At 41.0% G+C, this 25,191-nt stretch overlaps 1 protein-coding gene across 3 annotated transcripts in view; it reads right to left on the reverse strand.

Annotated features, from left to right (window-relative positions):
- EPB41L4A (erythrocyte membrane protein band 4.1 like 4A) overlaps positions 1–25,191 on the reverse strand; it is a 262,636-nt gene that overhangs the window by 32,992 nt on the left and 204,453 nt on the right. For all 3 annotated transcript variants that reach the window (XR_010792817.1, XM_066603055.1, XM_066603054.1), the window contains 3 exons: positions 13,418–13,509; positions 7,139–7,216; positions 4,819–4,940 (listed from right to left, as the gene is read on the reverse strand). Coding sequence is in view for 2 of the 3 variants with exons in the window: in XM_066603055.1 (XP_066459152.1) it covers positions 4,819–4,940; positions 7,139–7,216; positions 13,418–13,509 (292 nt within the window). In the remaining variant the exon portion in view is untranslated. The remainder of the gene's footprint in view (positions 1–4,818; positions 4,941–7,138; positions 7,217–13,417; positions 13,510–25,191) is intronic.

The raw sequence follows: 25,191 nt of genomic DNA on the forward strand, positions 1-25,191 counted from the left end.
TGTGCTTCCTATCTGAAACTTTCCTCTGGATTGTACTGGAAAAACAGATCTACATGCTAGACTGCTGCTCCCAATACACAGATTGGCCACTAGATTCTGGCAGATGTGTAAACAGATTACTAGATATGAGGGCACTCCGCTGGAAACCCCCCGATGGGGTAATGGAGCACTTCCACGCCGCTGAACCTCCCAGACATGCAATACTGGGTAGACCTTGGCGTCACCTCCTTGGGGCATGTATACAATAATGGAGTTTTGTCCTCTTTTGAGCAGCTGCAGCAGCTTTACCAGATCCCTAGAACCAGCTTTTACAGATACCTCCAACTAAGACATGCGCTCAATGCTGAATTCCCAGAGCCACATCAATCCCTTTCCACCTATCCCTTAATTGGAGTTTTGCGCACGCAGGGACCTAGAGGGTTAATCTCACAGATACATACGCACCTCATTCAAGCTAAGATTTTATATGTAGAACTAGGGGTCTTTGACAAATGGCAATAAATAATCCCCTCGCTGTCTGACAAAAAGTGCGGAACCGCAATGTCCTTCTACACTTCAGTCTCGCCAGCAGCTAAAACAAGATGATTCAATTTCACATCATAGACCAATGTTATTTAACACCAAGAAGACTCTTTAAGATGAACAGAACCCCTAATACACAATGTCATCGCTGTCAGACACCCAACACTAACTTTAACCATCTGATGTGGAGCTGTCTGATGGCATACTGCTTCTGGACAGAGGTTACAGACTTCCTGGGACAAATATTGGGGGTACCACTTTTACCAAACCCCGCTGAATGTCTGCTAGGTATACTGGATGAAGAGCAGTGGCAATTCCACATCTGCATTTCTCTTGGTGAGGTGCCGTTTCTGGCCCATAAGACTGTAGCATTGCACTGGATGAATAGGAGACCCCTGACGCTCCCCCAATGGTGTAATCTAGTCAATTCTATTCTTCCACGTGAAAATATAGTATACAAAAATAGAAAGCCCCCAGATAAATTGTATAAAATCTGGGGAACTTGGTGTGGCTCATCAACCACAACCCACACGAAAACTCATTTCAGAAATTGGTGGATCAAATGAAGTTTTCGACCCATGCAGGTGCAATTTAGTCCTTTACAGGTATGGTGATCATATCTTGAATTCTACGAAATACCTTTTCAATTATGCTATACGGCGTATAATGTTTTAAGTAATTGTAACAGATTTGTAGACTTGAACCATGGCACACTCAGGTTAGTTACTGAGTAATATAATTTCATATGTGCGTTTAATCTCAATAAAACGAGTTAAAAAAAAGAAAACACATCCGAATGAACATAAATCAGGCATCAGAACATTTAAAGGAGTATCTCATCTTGACAAGTCACATTCTATCCACAGGATAGGGATAACTTGCAAATCGGTGCAGGTCCGACCCCTAGTACGCACATTGTTCGAGAGATATTGCGTCCAGAGCATCCCTGAATTCTGACAATTCAGGGATGTTCCAGGGGCAATATCTTTAGATCGCTTTAGATCGCTAGAGGTTACAAGGATAGGACCTCTGCTGATCAACAAGTTATCCCCTATCTTGTGATACCCCTTAAAGGGACAAAAACAAAGCACTTCAGACAGGGTCTACTAATGTAAAACAGATTAAGTCAAAAGGTGGATCCAGTTGAAGGTTGGGGAAGCCAATATGGTGATCCAGTTTTACAAAAGCTAACATGTAAATGAACTGAGGTGGAAGATTGTGGGAGAAGTAGGTCTGACAGAGTGAAGAATTGTATAACCAGCAGCTATTGCAGAGGAAGACATACTGAATTGTTAGGGCTCATTCATATGAGCGTATTCAGCTTCAGTCAATGAACTAGGCAGCCTTTTCACAGACTATGTATTTGGTCCTTTCATTCAAATGTGCAAAAAAACATAACGTATTATGTGCTTTGTTGCATTATGATAATATATTTATGCACAGAACACAGTGATGTTTTGAAACATTTTACAGGAATATTCCAATACGGTCTAACAGTAATTTCGAACATAATTATATTGTCATTTCCTTGCAAAAAGTTTTTCATGCATTTGTATATCTTAACTGTTAAGGTTTCAATACTTGCTCAGATATTTTCGGAGAGATTTATGAAGCTACATGTACTAGAACCCTGTTCCAAAAGAACTGGAGTACAAGTCTTGTACCACATTTACTGTATACTGGATGGACACACTCTTTTGAGCTGGTTCGACAAGTAGGTGTGGCTTAGTGGAAGGGAGGGCACAGATTAGCAGGATGGGGTCATTGTTTATGATGTGACAACATGCCCCAAAATTATGTCACAAGAGTACTGGCACAAAGTCAACCAGTAGATGGTATAAAATTAGATAAAAGTGTCTGAAGATGCACCAAATTCATAATCCAGCATGAACCACCATTGTAAATTTGCTGCATTTTTAGACTGCCTGGTCTAAGATCATACTTTTTAAATATTAGGATTAAGAAGTCTGCACTTGTGTGTCTAAGATCGCAGTGATATTCAGTATTTTGTAGCATTTCAGTTTATCCATAACTGCATGCATGAGCAAGGTGAGCATGAGCACAAGCATGCATGAGAAAGTCATGTGGTGGATGTCCTCAGAGAAAGGGGTCGGTGTTCTCTATTTGTAACGGGGCTTGAAATGGAATTGAGATGAAGAAGAACTGAAACCTTTGGAATTACCTGGATTTCTGCATTGATTACTAAGAAAATGTGGTCTGATTATCTAGAATTGTGACTTGAATAACAAACACAATGTAACTAAAGTAAACACAAATAGTTGTACTGTTTACATCTTTTGTTGAGCGCATCGATTAAACATCCACAGTGCAGAAGAAAGACTAAAAGGGCTCTTTTATACGGAACTAATATTGTTCAGATTCTTACTGGATTGCGCAAATCTGAATGATGATTATAATCATTCGGTGTAACCACTGCCAGCAACTGAACGGCAAATAATAATTAATTTGCTTATCGCTCATCATTAAGTTTGTACAATCAGCCTGTTTACTGTGAGTGGAGATGGGTGGCCAGAAGCAATCTCCGGCCCGATCCACCTGATCATCGTCTCATGTAAAAAGACCCTTAGTGAACCTCTGTGTTAATTACTTCAACGGCTAATTGGCAAAATGTGTTTCAATAAAGGAGAGATTGGAATTCACATGTGCTTTGCCCCATTACATTAAGGCACATAAAGCCTGGTTACTGACAAGTCTGTTCTTTTCAAGAAAGACTGATTAGCGCAAACCATGCCTTGATGAAAATATCTTTCAGAAGACATGTTATTAAGAAGCACAAGGCACGAAAAAGCTACAGAAGCATTGGTAAAGATCTGAGTGTACATCAATTCACAGTAGACAAATGGAGAAAATTTAGAACGGTTATTAGAAATGGGCATCCTGTTAGGTTCACTATAAGAGCACAACAGGCAATTCTGAAAGTGGTGCCAAAGAGTCAAATGGAAACAACAAGGACTGCTCTACAAACTGCAAAATACTCTGTTCAGGTGTTCTCTGTAAGAAAACCACTAATGGTAGGACATCACAAACGAAGATGTTGCTGGATGTTCCGCCATACTTTTTGGAACATGTTCTATGGATGATGAAACAAAATGCACAAGACTATGTTTAGAAGAAAAAGCAGACTGCACATCAACACGAAAATCTCATCCCAAATGTGAAGAATGATGAAGAGCATCATGCTTTGGGACTACTTTGCTGCCTCAGGTCCTGGACATCTTGTGATAATTGAGGGAACAATGAATTCTAAGGTATATCAAAATATTTTACAAGAGAATGTAATGACAACAGTCCATGACCTCAAGCTGAAGAGATGTTGAGTAATGATGCAACAAGACAATGACCCAATGCATAAAAATAATTAAACTAAAAATCGTTGGAAAAGAAAATTTGTGTTTTTGAAAGGCCAACCTGACTTTAATGCTATTGAGATACTGTAGCATGACTTGAAGACTGCTGTGTGTTCAAGACATCCCAGAAATATTGATCAACTGAAACACATTTGCCGGAAAGAATGGTCCAACATTCTTCCTCAATCTTGTGTATTTATTATTTCCACCTGTAGGAAATGCTTGGTGGAGGTGAGTGCTACTAAAGTGGGATCTACAGATTTTTAACTTCAATGGTTCACTTACTTTTTTACTTAATGTGCTTAAATAAATACATAAATGGTACAACTATTTGTGTGTAAAGAGTTTATTTAGATTAAGTGTGTCTATAATTGTCACTTGGATAACAATCAGACCACATTTATTACTAATCAATCAAGATAATTCCAAAGGGTTCACTTACTTTTCAATGCAACTACATATTCCACTGATAGTCAATGCTGTATGCTGGCCACTGCTAAGGATCCGTCAGAAGAATCCCCTGCAAGACATAATAGTGCTCACATTCTGCTGGATTCTGTGAGCTGTTCTGCCAAGCTAAATGTGCATGTGAACAGGCAGATTGAGAATGATTTCCATTGTCCAAACAATAGTCCTCACTGAGTCTCTTAGGATTATAGGCAAATTAAAGGCTATATCAAAACTATGCAACCATATATTTGTATTGCCCCATTGAGTTTATTACTTTATTGCGATTGTTTGCATATGGGTCATTTTAGTTGCATTGGAGTACCCAAAAAAAAGACCTGGTTGCAAAAGTGGACACACCCTTTAAATTTTCTCACTGTTTCAAAGCTGCTAAATTAAAACATGTTTAAGATATCACACAATTTCAAATAAATAGCAACTGTGGGCATAAAGCAAGTTTGTACTGGGGAATAACAAATACCTGGCTGCTGTGTGAGAGCGGTTCTTTTAGGATAAGTTTTGCTCCGGCTTCTCTCTACTCTCTGATCGGGTCGGGGCAGCTGGATGGACAGGTCTCTGCACATTTGTGAGGCAGTCCTACCACTGGGAATCACAGAACAGATTGCATTTTCAATGCATGAACTTGAAATAAAATACAAAGTTGATGAAAACATCTGTATATGAATATTGTCATTACACACGCTCATTCACCATACAAACGGTGAACATATCTATAAGACCTTCAACATGACCATGTGAGTAAATACAAGATTTAAACCATTACAATTTAATAAATAATAATTAGAGATGAGCGAGCATTAGAGATAAGCGAACGCACTCGTTTAGGGCAATTACTCAATCGAGCATTGCTTTTTTCGAGTAACTGCTCAAACGGGGGAAAAGAGTCGGGGGGCGCCGGGGGGGAGAGAGCTCCCCCTGTTCCCCACTGCTACCCCCCGCGCCACCCCCCGCATCTTTTCGCCCGAGTAGTCAGTTACTCGAAAAAAGCGATGCTCGATTGAGTAATTGCCCTAAACGAGTACGTTCGCTCATCTCTAGCAAGCACCCAAATGCTCGGGTCCGCATTATTCGAGTCGAACTTTTTGTAAAATTCGAGAGCTGTACTCGAGTAACGAACCCCATTGACTACAATGGGAGACTCGAGCATTTTTGTTTGTGGGACACTGGGTCCCGAGCTTTTTTTTTTTCTCTCTAGGTCTTTCTAGGTCTCTCTCTCTAGGTCTCTCTCTCTCTAGGTCTTTCTAAGTCTCTCTTTCTCTCGGTCTTTCTAAGTCTCTCTTTCTCTTGGTCTTTCTAAGTCTCGCTCTCTCTAGGTCTTTCTAGGTCTCGCTCTCTCTAGGTTTCTCTAGGTCTCGCTCTCTCTAGGTCTCTCTAGGTCTCGCTCTCTCTAGGTCTCTCTAGGTCTCTCTCTCTCTCTAGGTCTCTCTAGGTCTCGCTCTCTCTAGGTCTTTCTAGGTCTCGCTCTAGGTCTTTCTAGGTCTTTCTCTCTCTCTAGGTCTTTCTAGGTCTCGCTCTCTCTAGGTCTTTCTAGGTCTCGCTCTCTCTAGGTCTTTCTAGGTCTCGCTCTCTCTAGGTCTTTCTAGGTCTCGCTCTCTCTAGGTCTTTCTAGGTCTCGCTCTCTCTAGGTCTTTCTAGGTCTCGCTCTCTCTAGGTCTTTCTAGGTCTCGCTCTCTCTAGGTCTTTCTAGGTCTCGCTCTCTCTAGGTCTTTCTAGGTCTCGCTCTCTCTAGGTCTTTCTAGGTCTCGCTCTCTCTAGGTCTTTCTAGGTCTCGCTCTCTCTAGGTCTTTCTAGGTCTCGCTCTCTCTAGGTCTTTCTAGGTCTCGCTCTCTCTAGGTCTTTCTAGGTCTCGCTCTCTCTAGGTCTTTCTAGGTCTCGCTCTCTCTAGGTCTTTCTAGGTCTCGCTCTCTCTAGGTCTTTCTAGGTCTCGCTCTCTCTAGGTCTTTCTAGGTCTCTCTCTCTAGGTCTTTCTAGGTCTCTCTCTCTCTCTAGGTCTTTCTAGGTCTCTCTCTAGGTCTTTCTAGGTCTCTCTCTCTCTCTCTAGGTCTTTCTAGGTCTCTCTCTCTCTCTCTAGGTCTTTCTAGGTCTCTCTCTCTCTCTCTAGGTCTTTCTAGGTCTCTCTCTTTCTCTCTCTAGGTCTTTCTAGGTCTCTCTCTCTCTCTCTAGGTCTTTCTAGGTCTCTCTCTCTCTCTCTAGGTCTTTCTAGGTCTCTCGCTCTAGGTCTTTCTAGGTCTCTCGCTCTAGGTCTTTCTAGGTCTCTCGCTCTCTCTAGGTCTTTCTAGGTCTCTCGCTCTCTCTAGGTCTTTCTAGGTCTCTCTCTCTCTCTCTCTCTAGGTCTTTCTAGGTCTCGCTCTCTCTAGGTCTCGCTCTCTCTAGGTCTTTCTAGGTCTCGCTCTCTCCCTTTCTCTCTCTTTCTCTCGCTCTCTTCTGCCTACCAAAAAATTTGCCAATGACGCGCGCTGCGTCGTGGCAGGGAGGAGCCAAAAACTGGGGCGGGGTTGAACACGATTTGATGCTCATTCGAGTAACGAGCACCATCGAGTACGCTAATACTCGAACGAGCATCAAGCTCGGCAGAGTACGTTCACTCAACTCTAATAATAATAATAATGAAATCTGAGAGGAGAGAACATAAGACTCGGCTAAGTTCCTATAGGGGATGCAATGATAAGTGAGGTTTGTGGATACACTGAACACCACAAATATCCCTAATGAACCCCATAAGCAAGCAGTCCAATATCTCCTGCAAATTTCTTTACCTATGTAGGCATACATTTACCTACCTGTACCGATGTCTGGAGCCTAAGGAGCCAAGTTTACTGAGCTTCCTTGACAGAGTGTTCGGATCATTTTCAGGAATCCTTGAAGGAATAAATATGGAAGAAAAATATTATAACTAAATGAACCCAATTTTCCATAATTATATACAGTAAGCTTTCCCTGACCAGTGACTCCGAATCCATATGTAACTCCCCAGCTGGTACTATTGTGTACAAGTAGTACCAGGGATACCCTAACATTACAGACTCTTAGTACTATGGAGAATACTGCATTAGGGCAAGATCACGCATTGCAGAAATGTTGCAGACTGCCGCAGAATACAGTAACAGCAAATGGGAGATTAGTAGAACTGTCCTCCACATGCTGGGGAAATTTTCCATGCAGAGACTAATCTGTGGTGTGTATTTTAAATCTGCTGAACGTCAATTTCTGATGCGAACTCTGATTTGGTTGTGGATTTACTCCATTGAGTTCAATGGAGAAGTCAAAATCTGCAGCTAAAGCCAATTGTTGCCGATTTTGCAGTAAATTACCTGTGGATCCACTCTTACCAAGTTATTGTAAGGGTACTTTTACACGCATAACGATTTTCGTTTGAAATGGTCGCCTTTCCAATCGCTCAGCCTGACACTTGCTTGTGTTTACATCTAAAGCTACAGGGCGATTGTTTTCATTGCAGGGCGTGTGCATTTGTGAATGATTGGCCTGTGAGCGCAGGTGGGTGGGCATAAATCCATGCTAGATAACCAGGAAGATGAAGGGTTTGCTATACAGAAGGAAACTTGGTTTTCAGGTTTGTAGTAATTGAATTAATGAAATACAATGGCTAGTGCAGGATGTGTCATGAAATGCGACTTTGAAACAGTCGCAAAAACAAAGGCGTGTTTTTGCTATGAGCCTTTTTTTTTTAATCGTAAGGGGTTAGCTCCTTATGCCATAGGAAAAAAAGTGTCAATTGTGGCAATCAGCTATTGGAAGAATAGTGCAGACACTGTAAGGGCATGAATAATCACTCCATATTCTGACACTCAGGACACTAGAGCTGAGGCGGGCGTGTAAAGACAAGTTTCGCCCTTTTGTCTCGGCAGCCAATTGCTGTTACTGTGCAAGAACGCCTCGCCAAACAAAAACCCATCCCCACGAATAGCTTAGCGACGGAGCGATTGTCAATTAAACCACGTGAAAGCGAATTTCTGAACAAAAACTTTTATGTGGTCTAAACGTCAACAATGAGCGAAAAGTCAGCAAAAAACGTTCAGTTGCTCGCGGTTACACGTAAAGATGATCACTAACTTTCTGCGGTTTTGGACGAAATTTATTGTGTGTAAAAGGGCCTTAAGTCATATCCCTCTATTATAATTTTTTTATAGAATTTGCAATAACTTTTATTGTTCAGAGCTCAACATCACCTGTTATTTATTTATTTAAGCAACTGACGAACTTAACCCTTTCCAATCCACTGTCTGACGTCTAAAGACATTATGATTGAAGGCTGTACAGCTCCGATATCAGAAGACGTCCAGCAGGGTATTCTTACTGTAGATTACTGGCCTCTCTGTTGTCGGGGGGCCTCTCCAGAATGTCACATACTGTAGTACTTGCTCTAGCCAGCAGATGGCGCCATTGTATAATGGTACAAAGAGAAAGCCCCCTAGGAAACCCTGAATCCAAAATTGGATTGCAAAGGGTTAAATGAGTCGAAGACCTCTGGTTTATGTTAGCTGATCGTTATTCAGTTGATCCACTATAATAGTGTGGCATGGTACAGTTCTTATGAACTTAGTCATTGATATAGCACCAACATATTCTGCAGTGCTGTGTGTAAATTGTCATCTCTCTCATCAGTCCGTGTCCCTACTGCGGCTTACAGTCTAAATTCCAAATCAACCAAGTTAATCATCTAGTAGCTACAGATTTTCCAAGACAAAAAATCCTGTGACTGACATCACAGCAAACTAGCACAAGTGTACTGGCAGCTTAGCAAAGTAATGATAAAAAATAATTCAAAGGAACCTTAAGAAACACAGCAAAGGATTACTATGCCATATTCTGTCATCTTAGGATAAAGCAGCTCTTGGTTCTGTAGAATCACTGATATTAATGGGCGCAGTGTAATTCTCTTAGTAGTACCGAAATAAAGTGACACACTGAAAAGAAGGGCTTTATCCTGAAATCTAAAATAGACACCGTCCTTTAGGATGGGGTTAAAAGATCATATTTTTACAGACATGGCGATACCATTTAGGTTTAGAATTTTTCATTGTTTCATTTTTTTAAGTGATAAATTTGAGCTTTTAATATTGGGGATTTTGTTAAGTAGTTTTTGATTTAACAATTCATTACACTTTTTTTCTCATTTAGTACCACTTGGAGACTTGAATATGCATTCACTTGTATAATACACAGCAATACTTCTGTACTGTAGTGTAATGTACCTCTTAGTTTCCCTTTATAATTAGGAGTACAAAATGAGAGGCCTAAGGGCCTTCACTAGGTCTCTGGTTGGCATGTCAATCATTGCTACTCTGCACCTGCATTGCGGGGGGCTAACTGGGTGGCAGAGGTTGCCCTCTGTCTGACCATGTAGTTGTTGTGGTCACTATAAACTACAGTATCTATGGAGTTACATGGCCAGGATCAGAGTTCTCTCTGATGCTGTCCAATGTAGGCAGATTTCATCTGTATAGCAGCAAGCACTTACCATGTATGTAGGAGGTCAAATGAAAATGTTAGCCAGGGACACATATTCTAATATACTGCGTATTTCAGTTTATCACCCTTTTGAAATTTTTGTTTGCCGTCAGAGGATGAAAACATTTTTCTTTACACTCCGCCACTGAAAGCCAGTATGTACCAAGCCCCGCTCTCAGCTGAGGAGCAAATAAATTGTATCCAGCCTGGGTAATGCTCTGTGTGCTAAACAGCCTGGACTCCAAAATGACACATTGTAGAAAACTACCACAGAGATTTTTGTAGTTGCTGTTGATGCATTTTGCTCACAAAGCATTGGCTAGATTGGATACAGTTATAACCCCTCCACATCCGAGAGCAGGACTACATCTGTACAGCTTTACAGTCTCTGAATGTAAAGAAGAAAGATTTCTTCTACTGACAGCAAAAAAAAATCTCGACAATGGTAAAAAATTAAAACACAGCGTATAGAAAGCTGGATAACCTTACAATAGGGCTCACTCACATGGATGTATGTAACCCCCTTTTTGCGTATGTAATACATAGTACACAGCATATATGCATGTACCATGCGAATTTGATGCATATGTTAAAGTCCTATAGCCTAGATTGGTGTGTAATATGCACCAAAATAGGATATGCTGCACTTTTTTCACGCACATAATACGTACAGGAACATAATTCAGGTGCGAGTGGCCTAATAGAAATCAATCGTATTTTCGCACGGCGTAATATCCGGACCACATACAACTGTGAGCTCTTACAATGTGATTAAATGGTCAGTGAGCTTGCAATAAGTTTGCATAAAACAATAGTTCAGGCGAATATAAGAAACTAATATATCTTAAAGAAAATGCTTCTCTCTCAACTTTTTAGGCTCCTTATCCTCCCACCTAAACAGTTCACTCACTCTGAAAAACTACTAAAATCTATCTTGGTACACAAAACCGACTAACCGCTCACTGATAAATCAGATTACATGTTATTCATAGAAGTCTAAAGAGAGGAGAGTATTAGCAGAACAGAGAGAGAAGCAAAGACACACCGAGAGGCTACTGCAGCTAACAGTAAGTGTTTTACTGCCTCACAGGTACTGGAATCACATCTACACAGCTTAGAACTGCTGTATAATGTCATCCATGCTGCTGCTTCTCTGTATAGAAAAGAGAGAACAATAGTGGAGTACAATCTCTTCTACTTCCGGTGTGCCATATATGGGAAATATTGTAGCAGCTAGTCTCCACCCACAAGCTCAGGAAAACTGAAAATTCATACTATTTATAAGATCTTTTAATAATCAAATACAGGATAAGTCTTCATATATGCACATGGACTACAAAACGTTTATTTTTTCTTTCATTTTTTTAAAACAATACAGTCGCATATCATTAACATTGTATCTGCTGTTACACGCATTTCATCTAATTTTTTAGAAGTGACTGATTGCCACTATGGTTAGGAAGGAATTTTCCTATTCTCCATCAATTGATCAACATTGGATTTAATGATTAAATGAATTGTACAACATTTAATGCACCTCTCAAGTCTTCATGTGGGGCATTACATACAGTTTTAAGTTTTAGAAAGAGAACATATGCTTCCTCCTTCTGATAGTCATGCGATGAAAATCCATTCTAAAGCATGAATCCTGCATTGAGCAGGGGGTTGGACCCGATGATCCTGGAGGTCCCTTCGAACTCTACCATTCTATGTGTTTGCTTTACTTCTCAGTAGTTGAACGATGGATTTTAAAGGGGTTGTCCCGCGCCGAAACGGGTTTTTTATTTTTTTTTTAACCACCCCCCCCCCCCCCCCCCGTTCGGCGCGAGACAACCCCGATGCAGGGGTTAAAAAAACAAACCGGAGAATGCTTACCTGAATCCCGGCGGTCCGGCGTCTTCATACTCACCTGCTGAAGATGGCCGCCAGGGTCTGCTCCCTCCGTGGACCGCAGCTCTTCTGTGCGGTCCATTGCCGATTTCAGCCTCCTGATTGGCTGGAATCGGCACGTGACGGGGCGGAGCTACACGGAGCTACACGGAGCCGGCATTCTGCACGAGCGGCTGCATTGAATACAGCAGATGACCCGGACTGCGCAAGCGCGGCTAATTTGGCCATCGGAGGCCGAAAATTAGTCGGCACCATGGAGACGAGGACGCCAGCAACGGAGCAGGTAAGTATAAAACTTTTGATAACTTCTGTATGGCTCATAATTAATGCACAATGTACATTACAAAGTGCATTAATATGGCCATACAGAAGTGTATAGACCCACTTGCTGCCGCGGGACAACCCCTTTAAGTTCACCTTAAAATCATTGTTCAAATGAAAAGTGCATGATGCCTGCGTTTACATGGAACAATTATCGCTCATTTTTGGTCGTTTGAACAAATTTTGAGTGATAATAGTTATGTGTAAATGGGCCTTAACAGCAAGACTGCCCTTGTTACTCATCGCAACCAATCACAGTGCAGCCTTAATTTTACCTCAATAGCTTGAGAAATGAAAGCGGCGCTACGATTGGTTGCTTTTGGTAGCAAGGACATCAAGGACTGTTAGACAGTTTTGCTGATTGAAAATGTTTGAATTTCTGTTTCCAGTGATATAAAGTATATATATCTGAGTGTTATTAGACTTCAGTTATGAGGATTTCAAAAATCAGGAAGATCATCTCTGACAACCCTATATAAATAACATGCATGAGATATAAATGTATCAGCTATAATCACTACATAGTTCAATTAAAAAAAACACATGGTGGTACCATGATATAAAGAACGTAGGCAGAGGAATCCATAAGATTTTGACATCACAGGCTCTCTGGTACGTTTTCCCAGGTAGGAGATTAACTCTAAGGCCTCATGCAGAGCCATATCCTGCACCATATTGTGGCTGCTTACTTTAATGCGTGATTCTGTTTTACAGAAATTTATCTAGGAGAAAACTCCATTCAATGGATCTTGCTGCAAGTCACCGCAATTTTCTGCGATGAACCTATCATTAATGATTTTTATATGCGAGCGGAAAAGCGCTGCGATTTTCCACTCGTGTACATTGGGCTGTGCTTTTCATAGTTATCCTATGGAAAGCATTTATTGCGTTACCCGCGTGCGGATTATTGCCGCGGATAACGCAATGATATGTCGCCCGTGGACAGGAGGCCTTTGTCTAGAGGAAAGCAGGTTTTTACACTAAGATAGAAAGGGGTTCTTTACTGTAAGAGCAGTGATACTATGGAGCTCTCTGCCTGAAGATGTGGCGATGACAAATTTGATAAGCATTCAAGAGGATCCTGGATGTCTTTCTTGAGCGATATATTATATGTTATAATCATTATTTAACTTCAGAAAGGTTGTTGATCCGGGGATTGTTCCGATTGCCAGATTGGAGTCAGGAAGAAATTTTTTTCCCTTAAATGGGGAAAATTGGCTTCTACCTCATTGGGGTTTTTTTGCCTTCCTCTGGATCAACATTAGGGGTTAATCGGCTGAACTGGGTGGACATATGTCTTTTTTCGGCCTAACATACTAGGTTTGCCCGTTTTTCTCCCGCAGAGACACCCACTGTGAGAACAATGTATGTACACAAACCTGAAGAACGTGTGGTGCTCCACACAGCATTTCCACAGATGCTTACAGGCCACTTTGTTCCGGGTTTCAAAAAAGAATGAGGTTTCAGAGCACTGGGAAAATACAAACAGAGAGACAATAAGAAGCCAGACAGTTTAATGGCTGTAATAAACGTTACCCTTGAAACCACTGACTTATCTACGGGTTCATTCAACATTTCTGTGCAATCCTGGAGAGGTATGATTGGCATTTCTCCTTCAAAAATAAAAAGAAACACAACTTCTGCCAACTCAAACACAAAATGATTTCATCTGGCAGGGATCCAAGCTCAGTGCTGACAATATACCCAGGTGTTAGCAGAAATAACTAGCATGATGTGTGCGTTGACCCCATTACAACTACAAGAGCTGCTAACTAACACCAGCAGCACTAGCACTGTACACGAGAACTGAACTTGGCCCACAAAATCAAACATGTATCTTTTTCTCTTTATGTATTTCTTAGTACACATCACATTACAGGGAACTTCTCAGGAGTTTATGCTGCCCAAACAGGCAGTATAACATCCCCATAGGCATCTACATTGCAGACACCTATATTTGGAGCATTTCAGAGAAGATCTACTTTTAAAAGCAGGCGTGAACATGGAGTAGAGTCATAGCGGCTGCTCTCCACTGACTTCTCCCCTTTTGGCTTGGCAAGATCAATAGGTCTCATCTTATATAATTGTCAATCTATCCAAGCTGGGAGACAAGAAACCTGCTGGGGGCTGCACCCTGTAAGGCTGCCTGTCCACGGGTGTTGCGATAGCCCCCGGCGGATCTCTGCCGGGGGAGCTGCTGCCCGGGAGCAGGAGCTAGCAGACAGATCTCGCGGTGAGCCTATCTGACAGATAGCTTCACTACTAGTATCTGAATTTAACATTTATCTCTATAAATTGTAAATACAAGGTAGAGGAATTCTATCGCACTCTTCTACTTCTTTTACTTTAATTGTATGATAATATGTGGGACAGATTGATGAAGATCACAGTATCCTAGTCAATAGATGCTCCAATGCAGAAATATCCTGGTTGCTGTACTTCCCACATGGTATGCAAATGGGAAGCAGGACAACCAGGATATTTCTGCATTGTAAATACAAGGTAGAGGAATTCTATCGCACTCTTCTACTTGTTTTACTTTAATTGTATGATAATATGTGGGACAGATTGATGAAGACAACAGTATCCTAGTCAATAGATGCTCCAATGCAGAAATATCCTGGTTGTTGTACTTCCCACATGGTATGCAAATGGGAAGCAGGACAACCAGGATATTTCTGCATTGGAGCAGCTACTTAACAGAATAGAGGTATAGTTGTCTACATCAATATGTCCCACATCTTATCATACAATTAGGTTAAACTGCTAGAATTGGGTGACAGACATTTACATATATCGTAAAGTTCAAGCAATCTGACATCCAATAATCCAGCGCTGTGCGGCAGAGCTCCCATCACCCCCTTTATCCTGTGATGCCCTCAAATAGGTTAGCACAGAAGACGTGAGAGATGGGTTTTAAATTTGATAGGCAAAACTATAATGAAAGGGAATGGGTCATCAACTATAAGAACCATGAACCTATGGTGGTTATTGTTTAGATGGCGGAGAGTCCTGGAGATGTCTCATACTCACCGGGGGTCCTCTGTTCCTGTTGTGTCCCACAGCAAGGTCAGCTTACGCACAGCCAACATGGCCCTTTTCGTGCGCGCTCACTCCCGTACGGTTGAATGAAAGCACGAGCAGCCTTTTGAAAAGAGTCACACTGGCTGTGCACATGCCGACGTCTCCTGGGGACAGCACGGACGGAGGACCGGAGGAGTAAGAGACACCTCCAGAACTCCCCGCCACCTAAACCATAAGCAATATAACCTAGTTCATGGTGCTTCTAGTCGATGACAGGTTCCCTTTAAAGTAGATTTCTGTTATTTCTTAAAATTGTCTTTTTTATGTGCCTTAAATAGAAAATAAACTTTAGTTTTTACACACAGGCCTGCATAAGAGCAGTGTACTTGTATCTTATCATGACTTTATTTTAGATTCATTAGGACAATAAGAATGATTACACAAGTGCTGAACAAATGCGGTTTCAGGTGGAATCAAATGTACTGAAGGAAATATATTTTCACAAATGTAATATGGCTATAAATAAAAGATTACAATGCTTATGTATTAATCTGCTCATTAAAAGCCACTGTTCATGCGGTACAGGGTTTTTTTTCCCTGTAACAAGCAATTTCAGATAAAGGGGGCAATATGTCGTCCTTCTTTACGCAATTAAATAAAACAAATCTTTAATTAGAGAAAATTACACTTTCATCAAAAGGATTTTGCTGCAAAATATGTTCTGCACAGATTGCACGGGTAATTAACAAATATATCTTGTGGTGCTTTGAATTTCTGACAAACAGCGAGAACTGAGCACCTGAATCCCACATGTAAATGTGCATTTTCCTTTTTTTCAAGTGCTTATTTATGTATTTTTGAAGATAAAACGAAAATTCTCATAAATACCACTGTGAAGCTTTAAAAGGGAAAGTGTTTGCTGTACTAGGGCTCGCTCACACGGGCGTATGTTGCCTGAGTAATATGCGGTACTAAAGCCCATTGATTTCTATTGGGCCTCTCACACCTGCATTTTCTTTCCCACACGTAAAAACGCAGCAGGTCTCATAAGTGATGCCACGCAGTGGCGCATAAGTGATGCCATGCCACTGTATAGTGCTCTTACCTAAAGGAGAGCAAACTATATCATGGAGGTTACAGATCAAAATTAGACTTTATAGTCAACACTGACAAAGGCTGCACCATCCACAAAGGACTGGGCAGCATATGTATTAATTTTTTCAATGGCTGAGCACACAGATGTACCATATATACTCGAGTATTAGCCGAGACAATAAGTTTCCCCACAAAAAACTGGGAAAAAGTATTGACTCGAGTATAAGCCAAGCTATACAGTATATACTAGGTTAAAAAAAAAACCCTCCATACTCACCTCCCAGCCGGCGTCTGTGTCTGTGCGACAAGCTGCTTGAATTCCCCCGCCGTCCTCTCTGCTCGGCTCTGTCATCTCTGTCAGTGCTGTGTAAGTATGCACTGTGATTGGATTGAGCGCCAGCCAATCACAGCTGGCGCTCGATCCAATCACAGCGCTTACTTACACAGCACTGACGGCAGGGGATTTGAAAGCCGAGCAGGGAGAATTTTAAAGCAGCTGGATTGGCTGTGAATAATCGAGCACCGGCTGTGATTGGCTGACACTCAATCCAATCAGAGCTCTTACTTACGTAGCGCTGACGGCGGGGGATGACAGAGCCAAGCAAAGAGGACGGCGGGGGATGACAGCAGAGAGAATTCAAGCAGCCTGCTGCACCGCCGCTGGAGACACAGACGCCGGCTGGGAGGGGAGTATGGAGGGTTTTTTTTAAGCCTTCCCTGACTCGAGTATAAGTCGAGGGAGGCTTCTTCAGCACAAAACAATGTACTGAAAAACTAGGCTTCTACTCGAGTATATACAGTAATTAGTATGTAAAGTTATAACAGTGATGAATGTGACAGTTTAAACTGAAACTTTAAAATAGTCTTCACCCATACACATACATGCATGAAGAGAAGGAAGAAAGCTATTGCCAGACACCTGTGGTAGCGACTTATTACCGGAGAATGAAAATCTTGAAGACTGAGCAATTGGATTTCAATCCTTATGATCCTTCTCTCTCCTGATACCTGTTATCCAGCGGGATTCACAAAGACTCAACACACATTAGATGATCCCACTAAAATCTGCTGGTTTGGCCAATCAGTGTTTACTGTGTATGGCCACCCACTCAGGCTGACTCACATTTCATTTAATTTCATGACTCACATTTTATTATCATTTGAGGGCTGGGATTTAATAGCCGTTTTATTACTGGAAGTGACAAAAAGGCAGGATAAGAACACTATACACAGATAAAGCTCTATATCCATCACCACTGTCTCTGATGCATATGGGAGAGGGCTTTACTCCATCACTTTGTACAGGCTAATAATCAGATTTTTTTCTGTCAGTTATCTAAGGCTAGTTTCACACGGGTGAGGGCGGTATTGGGTCATGATTCATGGCCCAATATCGCAGTTTCCAACAATGTGAAAGCCCTGTGGGTGCGAGGCGTTTTAATGTGAAAACTGCCTCGCATCACTACGGGGAATCCCTTCAACCCTGCAGGGATAACAGGATTCCCCCGCCGGTGATAAAGGGATTCCCCTGCCGCAGTGGTCATAGCCACGGCAAAAGATCGCAGAGTTCTATTGCTTTCAAAGCAATGGGCGATATCGTAAAAAGATAGAACATGCTGCAATTTTTTCCCACACAACATTGCAGGAGTGAAAACATCACAAATGAAAATAAAACCACTGAAAATCATTGGTTTCATAATTCTGCGTTTTTACTCATTCTCGCATCGCGTGATTTTCTCTCCCATATGAAACTGGCCTAACCATTCATTAAAGCTGCATAAAGCAGACACACCCTGATACACTGCATGCAGACCATGCAGGAAGGAAGTGTGTGCCTCCAATATGGCCCCCAGGAAGTTTTGAAAAAGAGTAAATAGCTCCAACACTTTTAAAAAAATGCAGATATTTCTCTTCTACAGACTTGGGATCCGGGTTGTGGCTTCATTTTATAACAGAAGTCGCAATGCTGTGACAGTCTGTTGCATGATGAATACCGCTGGTAACAAATGGATCCCTCTGACATAATTAAAATTTGTTGGGTTCTGCTGAGTCTATTGCTTTACCAGAAAATCCAATGCTGCAGTAGAGAATGCTGCTTGGAGAAGAGCCTCAGACCGAATGTGAACACAGACGTAAATCTAATTAAAGAAACTAATAGTAAATAAATGTTACATTCCCCAAGAGATGAAGAATGCTACATTTACAGATCACACAGAATGTTCTTCTAAGAGAACTAATCTATAGGACCACTAGTTACAGGAACGCTTATCTGTAAACACACTGTATAGCCTGCTGAGGGGGGGCATTACATACATAGGGCTTTATACACACATCACATTCGCCTAACTTGAACCACTTTCGACCCTACATGTTAAAAGCAGCTTTCTACAATGCAATATTACTTGAAAATTATCTTACATTGCATTGAACTGATTTCACAACATGTAACACTCAAATTCAATAAAAAAGTCAAACAACATATGACTTAAGTTTCATCCTTCATAATTCAGCTCATTGCAGTTTTGGGCTAAACCACAATATTTGTTTGTAATGGGATCACTAAGACTCTGCAACTACATCTCAGCAGACATTTAATAGCATCCACCTTATTAAAAGGGAAGCCGTCATCAAGTAGAAGCATCATAAACCAAGTTATGGTGCTCCGTTTAGGTGATGTGGAATCCAGGAACCTCTGTCCCACGTTCCTGCGGTATTCCCCAGTGAAGTCCGCACATGTACATGAAGCGTGACTCTTCTCAGAAGGCTGTGCGCGCACATTCCCATTCATCTCTACAGCCTTCTAAGCTGTATGTGCATTCAAGCTGCTGTGCATGCTCTGACCAGGGAACACTGCAGGAATGGAGGACCAGGCGATTATGAAAAGAGGTTCATCGGACTCCATGTCACCTACACTATAGGTCTATACTATACCTGTACTAGAGGTGTGAGTTATACTTAGTTTATAGTGCTTATAGTTTATACCAAGTGCCCTTTAAGCACCCCTAATTTTGTTAAAAATAAAAACTCTTAAATACATTTTTTGTAACTCTTTGTACTCATTACCCCTAATAAAAGAAAAATGAAAAAGAAAATTTCAGTGTTGAAAAAAAAAAAAAAAATAAAAAAAAAAAAGGTATTAAAACTATATAACACAAAAAAACGGCAACAATAATTCTGGAAGCCCCTTGCAAAAAAAAGGGCCATAAAACCACCACATATATAAAATCACTATAAGATGTCTGGTCCTTTAGGACCGAAATACTCTCGTCTTTAAAAGGTTAAAAAGGAAAGATACAAAATTTACAGAAGTTTATATAAGCTATAATAAAACAAATACCACTAGAATGTCCTTAGAGCAACGTCTATAGCAACATTCCTCCAGGATATGTCTGATATCAATATAATTTCCTGTGCTAGCATGGCCCAGCATGCATCTGCCGGGAACAGCTGAAGGTTCTGTAGGAGGTAGAGGCGCGCACTTTTTGGCATTAAACATGTTCACTTTTACACACTGTTTGGACTTGCAGACTACAATTACAGTAATCTGTTCATTAAATTTGACCTCTTTCTCCTTAAAATTCCTACCTTTTTTCCTCTCCAATGTTGTGCCGAATCAGCAAAAAGGAATACAATTCTGTAAAGACTTGGTATTAACAAATGAGGATTATTACTTTTTATCTTTTCTATATACTGGCTTAAGATATTTTTGCCTCTGACTAAATTGCTGTATCAATTTGCATAAAACTACAAGGCCACTCTCACACAGGCGCTTGAAAAAATGCAGCATTTTTTAACGCAGCATTTACGGTACTGCATTTTCAGCTGTTGACATGTGTTTTTGACAGCGTTTGACTGCGTTTTCAGCTGCCTTTTTAGCACAGTAATAAGCGCAGCAAAGCAAGCTGATAATGCCAGAACTAAAAAAAAAAAAACCCAGTCAAGAACGCTGCTGAAAATGTGATAATCCCATTCTAACGCGTTTTCCCCCCATTCATTTCAATGGGCAAAGCATCGCGTTTTAAAACACAGAAACACATCAAAATAGAACAGACAGCGCTTGAAAAATGCAGCGTTAAAAATGCTGCGTTTTAACACTTGTCTGAGAAGCCCCATTGAAATCAATGAGAGTTTAGTGCTGTGCTGAAAACAAAGCGTTAAATGCAAAAAACAAAAACAAAAACAGCTGTGTGAGATAAGGCCACTTTAACAAGGCAGTACAGTATTTTGATCAGTACTCTTCACCAGTATTTGTCAAAACCAAGGGTGGGTCCAAAATACTGAAGGGGTTGACATTTTTTCATTATACTTTTTCTCTGCTTGTCTAAGCCAAAACCGGAAGTGGAGCACAAAGCAGCTTCACAATCCTACCAGATGAAAATTGTTGCAAATGCAAGAAAAAATCCTGTTGACATCGTGCCATGTAATTTTGTGAAATACTCTATAAAATAGTATCATAACACTCCTGGTTGCTAGAAGGGATTATATACATTTTACTATGCCCTTATTGTCTTTTCCTTTTCTATAAGTTGCCTCATTTCAGACCTCTCACTCCAAATCCTTATGTTCTAACTACCGTTTCCCAGGGGCGAACTGGCCATTTAATTCTGAGCCAATGCATTATTTTTTTTTCATGTAACAGGGGAGGTGCACTCAAAACCTCCCAAAAAACAGCAATACTCACCTTTGTGCTCTTCCCACTCCTAGCCTCTTGATATGTGCCATGCTGCTCACCCAAGAACTTCCATGTAGTCGGATCACTCTACCATGAAGTCCCTGGGTGAGCAGCGTGGCACGGATTGAAGAGGCCAGGAGTGGGAAGAGCACTAAAAGGTGAGCATTGCTGTTTTTTTTTCAATGAGAAATGAGCATTACGAACCCCTTAATGCTCCAGGACGTACATTTACGTCATGGAGGCTTGTAGGTTTGCATGCAGGGGTAATCAGGGGTAGTTTTTTTTACAACTGACACCCACCTGCAACAGGTTCCAATCAGCACCACCACTGATCAGACGTGACAAAATAGTTCAAATTGTTATGGTGGAATGAAAAAGAAAAAATCTTAAAAAGAAATACTGAACATTTGTGAGTGTGTGTATTCACCGTTTTTGCTATGAAATCCCCAATTAAGATCTGGCCAAACCAAATAACTTCACAAGTCAGTCACAATTCACTGATACGGTCCTTTTGCGTGCCATCAAAGTGTCACACAATCTGTCACATGATGGGAGTATAAATACACCTATTCCCATAGCACCACTAAGCTAGCAACAAGATGACAGACAAGCTCTCCACACAGATCAAAGACACAGTTATGGAGAGGCAGAGAGCAGGGTTGGCTTACTAGAAAAAATCCAAAACTTTGAACATCCTACAGAGCCCCAAGGAGGGTACTAATCAGAGACTCAACTAATACAATGATAACTCTGGAAGGAGCTCCAGAAATCCATAGTCGAGGTGGAAGTATCTGTCCACAGGACCACTAGAAGCTGTACAGGGCTTTACAGGAAAGTGGCTAGAGAAAAAAGCCACTGCTTAAAGGGGCATTCCAATGAAATAAGCCAATCAGAAGCAGCAGCAGTCCGGTGTTGTTTCCTTGCCTCACCACTCAGATGCCAGAAGTCATAGTGCCAGTAGAAAGGCATCTAACCACTCTGGCCTCTGATTCTCTGCAGCAGTCAGTTGATTTCCATTCCAAAACAAAGACAGGGAACCATGTGGCACCAGCACTGGGCATGGGTAAGTACAGCTACTTATACGGTTTTTCACAGATTTGGATCTAGGTTTTAAAAAAATTATAGTATCTGGACAACTTCTTTAAATTATCAGTCTGTTCTTGGGCTGTGGAAGGAGACAGGAGAAGCCTGTAGAAACCAAAGCAAACAGAGAACATACAAACTCCACAAAGATGTTTTCTTTCGTAGGATTTAACGACCCTCGTGCTAACCACTGAGCCACCATGCTGCTTATGCAGATAGAGCATCCATGGGATTTTATTTGAATATACTAAATACTACTTTTGAGATAACTATAAATTAGATTATCTTAGGCTGAAAGATGAACCGATGGTACATTCCACTCATGAAATGAACCTGCAAATCAATTAATGAAAATATGATTATTACTGCTGCCACTTCCTGTGAGGACAATATGAATCCCTAAAAGCCATTACTGCAAATAATAATGTACATGTGAACTGTAAGCAATTAATCGTCATTAGCTCAATGTAATAAGCCAGATAAAATGATGGTACATGGAACCAGAGCTGAAATAATAAACTGTAAGATCACAGCAAAAAGCTCTTAACAATGTTGTATCAATCACCACCATAATAAGTAAAGCAGGGGCGGATGATAAGGAGAACGTGAATAGAAATTAATTTGACAAAATAATTTCCAGTTAGCAAGCAGCAACATTATGAAAGAAAAATGGGGTGAAATATGAACAGTCCACATTAAACCTGTATCCAGCCATGTCCCAAACCATATATTCTCTGAGCCTTTTGTCTTCTGCTGGTTACATATAAATACAAACTATTCCAGTAGCTGGGTAGACATATGTAACTTTGTATCTAAACCTTACACAAGTGCAAAAACTAAATTAGGCTACTATATTGAAATACCATGATGGTATTAAACAACTAAAGCATAAACTAAAGAAAAGTTTACTGCTTCAACATCCACCATAGACTATAATGAATATTGGAAAAGCATGCTTTTCCAGGAATGAAGAGGGGCACAAATGTCCAGAAAACAGTGATGCTGGCTACTGCAGGTGGGGTTCTCATAGTGGAGAAAATATATTCCTGAAGAATCCCTTTAAAATGGGTATTCCAACGTTAGTCATTTAGTTAAATATAGTATACATACTTTAGGACACAGATATGTAGTTGAGGAGGAATATGGGCTATTCCCATTCTGCATGGGTTTCTTTCTAATTAATGGACTATCAACGAGGGTTGCAGGATACAAGTTAAGGTTAACCCTTTGAACTTTTTATTTGGTTTATGTTAGAGATGACAATAGCCCTTTAAGAAGCTTTCTGCTGTAAGTTTTTTGCACGAAGTTGCTAGCGTCCAGTTTGATTAAAGGCGACACAGCAAAAGTGTAAATTTATTAGTATTTTCATTTCAAGCTATCACAGTGGAATATAGGGAAAGCTTAGAAGTGACAGCTGTGGCACAATCCAAAACAACGCTGAACTAAAGCAATACAAATAACTACAAACAAGTATCACACACAGAATATCTCCATCTCCTTCAACCTGAAGAAAATGCAGCAAAAAAAAAGGAGAAAATATGTGATTCTTAGAGATGTCAAATCTTCCTCCCGGTTGCAGTGTTATCGCCTCACTCTCCACATGAGCATTAAAAACTAAATTCAACAGTATCTGCAAATGAAAATTGGATCACACTGTGTCGGCCCATTGCGCTAGACATAACAACAAAGATCCCAGGGGAATGATTTCTTATGCCATAGAGCGAGTGTTGGAGGGGAGACGATTTTACTATTCCTTGAAAACGCTAGCAATACATGATCTAAATATAAAGTTCAAGATAAAACGTGTTTTTTAAAAATAATCTTTATGATATTACAGGAAATGTGAGTCATTATTGGTTCTTTTAGATCACATGAGAAAGTAAGAAAAATGAGTGACCTTTTTTAAAAAAATTCATTTTATGTTTATGAATGGAGCCAGTCTGTAGTATGAGTGCTAATTGGTGTGTATACTACTGACAACGTGATGCAATGATATCCAGGTCTTTCTCCTTCTTCAGAGGTTTTGCTACGATCGTGTGGGCAAGCTTAGCACAGGGCCCACACAATTGCGATCAAGGGTGACTGGATACGCACACACAAGTAGCACACAGGTTTCAAGCAACTGACCCTGAGCTACTGGGAGGTTGACCTGGCCCTACCTAAGCAGGGACATTGCCCCCAAGAAGGGCAGCCCAGCGGTCTTCGGATCTGGGCCCTAGCTGATCCTAGGAGCCACGCACCAGAACAGGACGCATTCACATGCCACATGACAGGGACTGAACAACAGGACACACAGAGCCGGAATACACAGCATACAGCTGCCAAAATGCAACCACTAGTAACAGATAGGAAGCTGAATATAAATACCAGTTATTAGTTGACATTTTGTGCAAAACATGAAAGCTAGTAGGCCACTTCACGGCTCCTGGCTATACTGCTAGTCCCTACACTAACCAGGAGTCCAGCAGAACCGGACACAGTTCACACAGAACGCTGCAACAGGACAGGACACAGATAGCAGGTCACACAGCAAGCTAACACAAAACTGACAGAATTTAAACGAACAAACAGACATGAACCGCAAGGCACAGATCACACAGCAAACTTCAACAGACACAGATTCAGGATTGCTCACCCTGAACACCAGACAGACTGACCAGGAGCTGGGTTTATATGTGATCACAGACCCAGGAGATTGGCTAGCAGGAAGAACCACACCCAGCCAGCTCAATCATTAACCATGAAAGTGCTGTGCTGCTGGAAGCACAGTAGTACAACATGTCTCAGCAGCACATGTAACAGGTTTCTTTGACACGAGCGTGTGTGTGCGTGTGTGTGTATATATATATATATATATATATATATATATATATATATATATATATATATATATATATATACACATACACACATACACACACATACTTATAGATCTAATGTAGCTTCATGCAAAAATTCCAATGTAATAATAATCTTTATTTTTATAGCACTAACTTATTCTTGCGCTCTGTCCTGCATCTGTCCGTGTCAGCTCTGCCCGCCCTCTGGGTTCTGTCTTGCAGTCTGACTTCTGTCTCGTCTGGGTTCTGCCTGTCTCTCTGCTCTGGGTCTATTTCTGACCTTCTGTTCTGTATGAGGCTTCTGTTCTGTATCTAGCACGGGGCCGCCTTTATCAAGACGATCGCTCCGCTTATAGGTAAAATCCTGCCATATTCCCTGCAGCCAGGAATTAATTGTCTCGTTAGTGTAGGGACCGTGAGACAACAAGGACCCATGAAG

The sequence above is a fragment of the Eleutherodactylus coqui genome, chromosome 5 (assembly GCF_035609145.1).
Source record: "Eleutherodactylus coqui strain aEleCoq1 chromosome 5, aEleCoq1.hap1, whole genome shotgun sequence".
Lineage (NCBI taxonomy): Eukaryota > Metazoa > Chordata > Amphibia > Anura > Eleutherodactylidae > Eleutherodactylus > Eleutherodactylus coqui.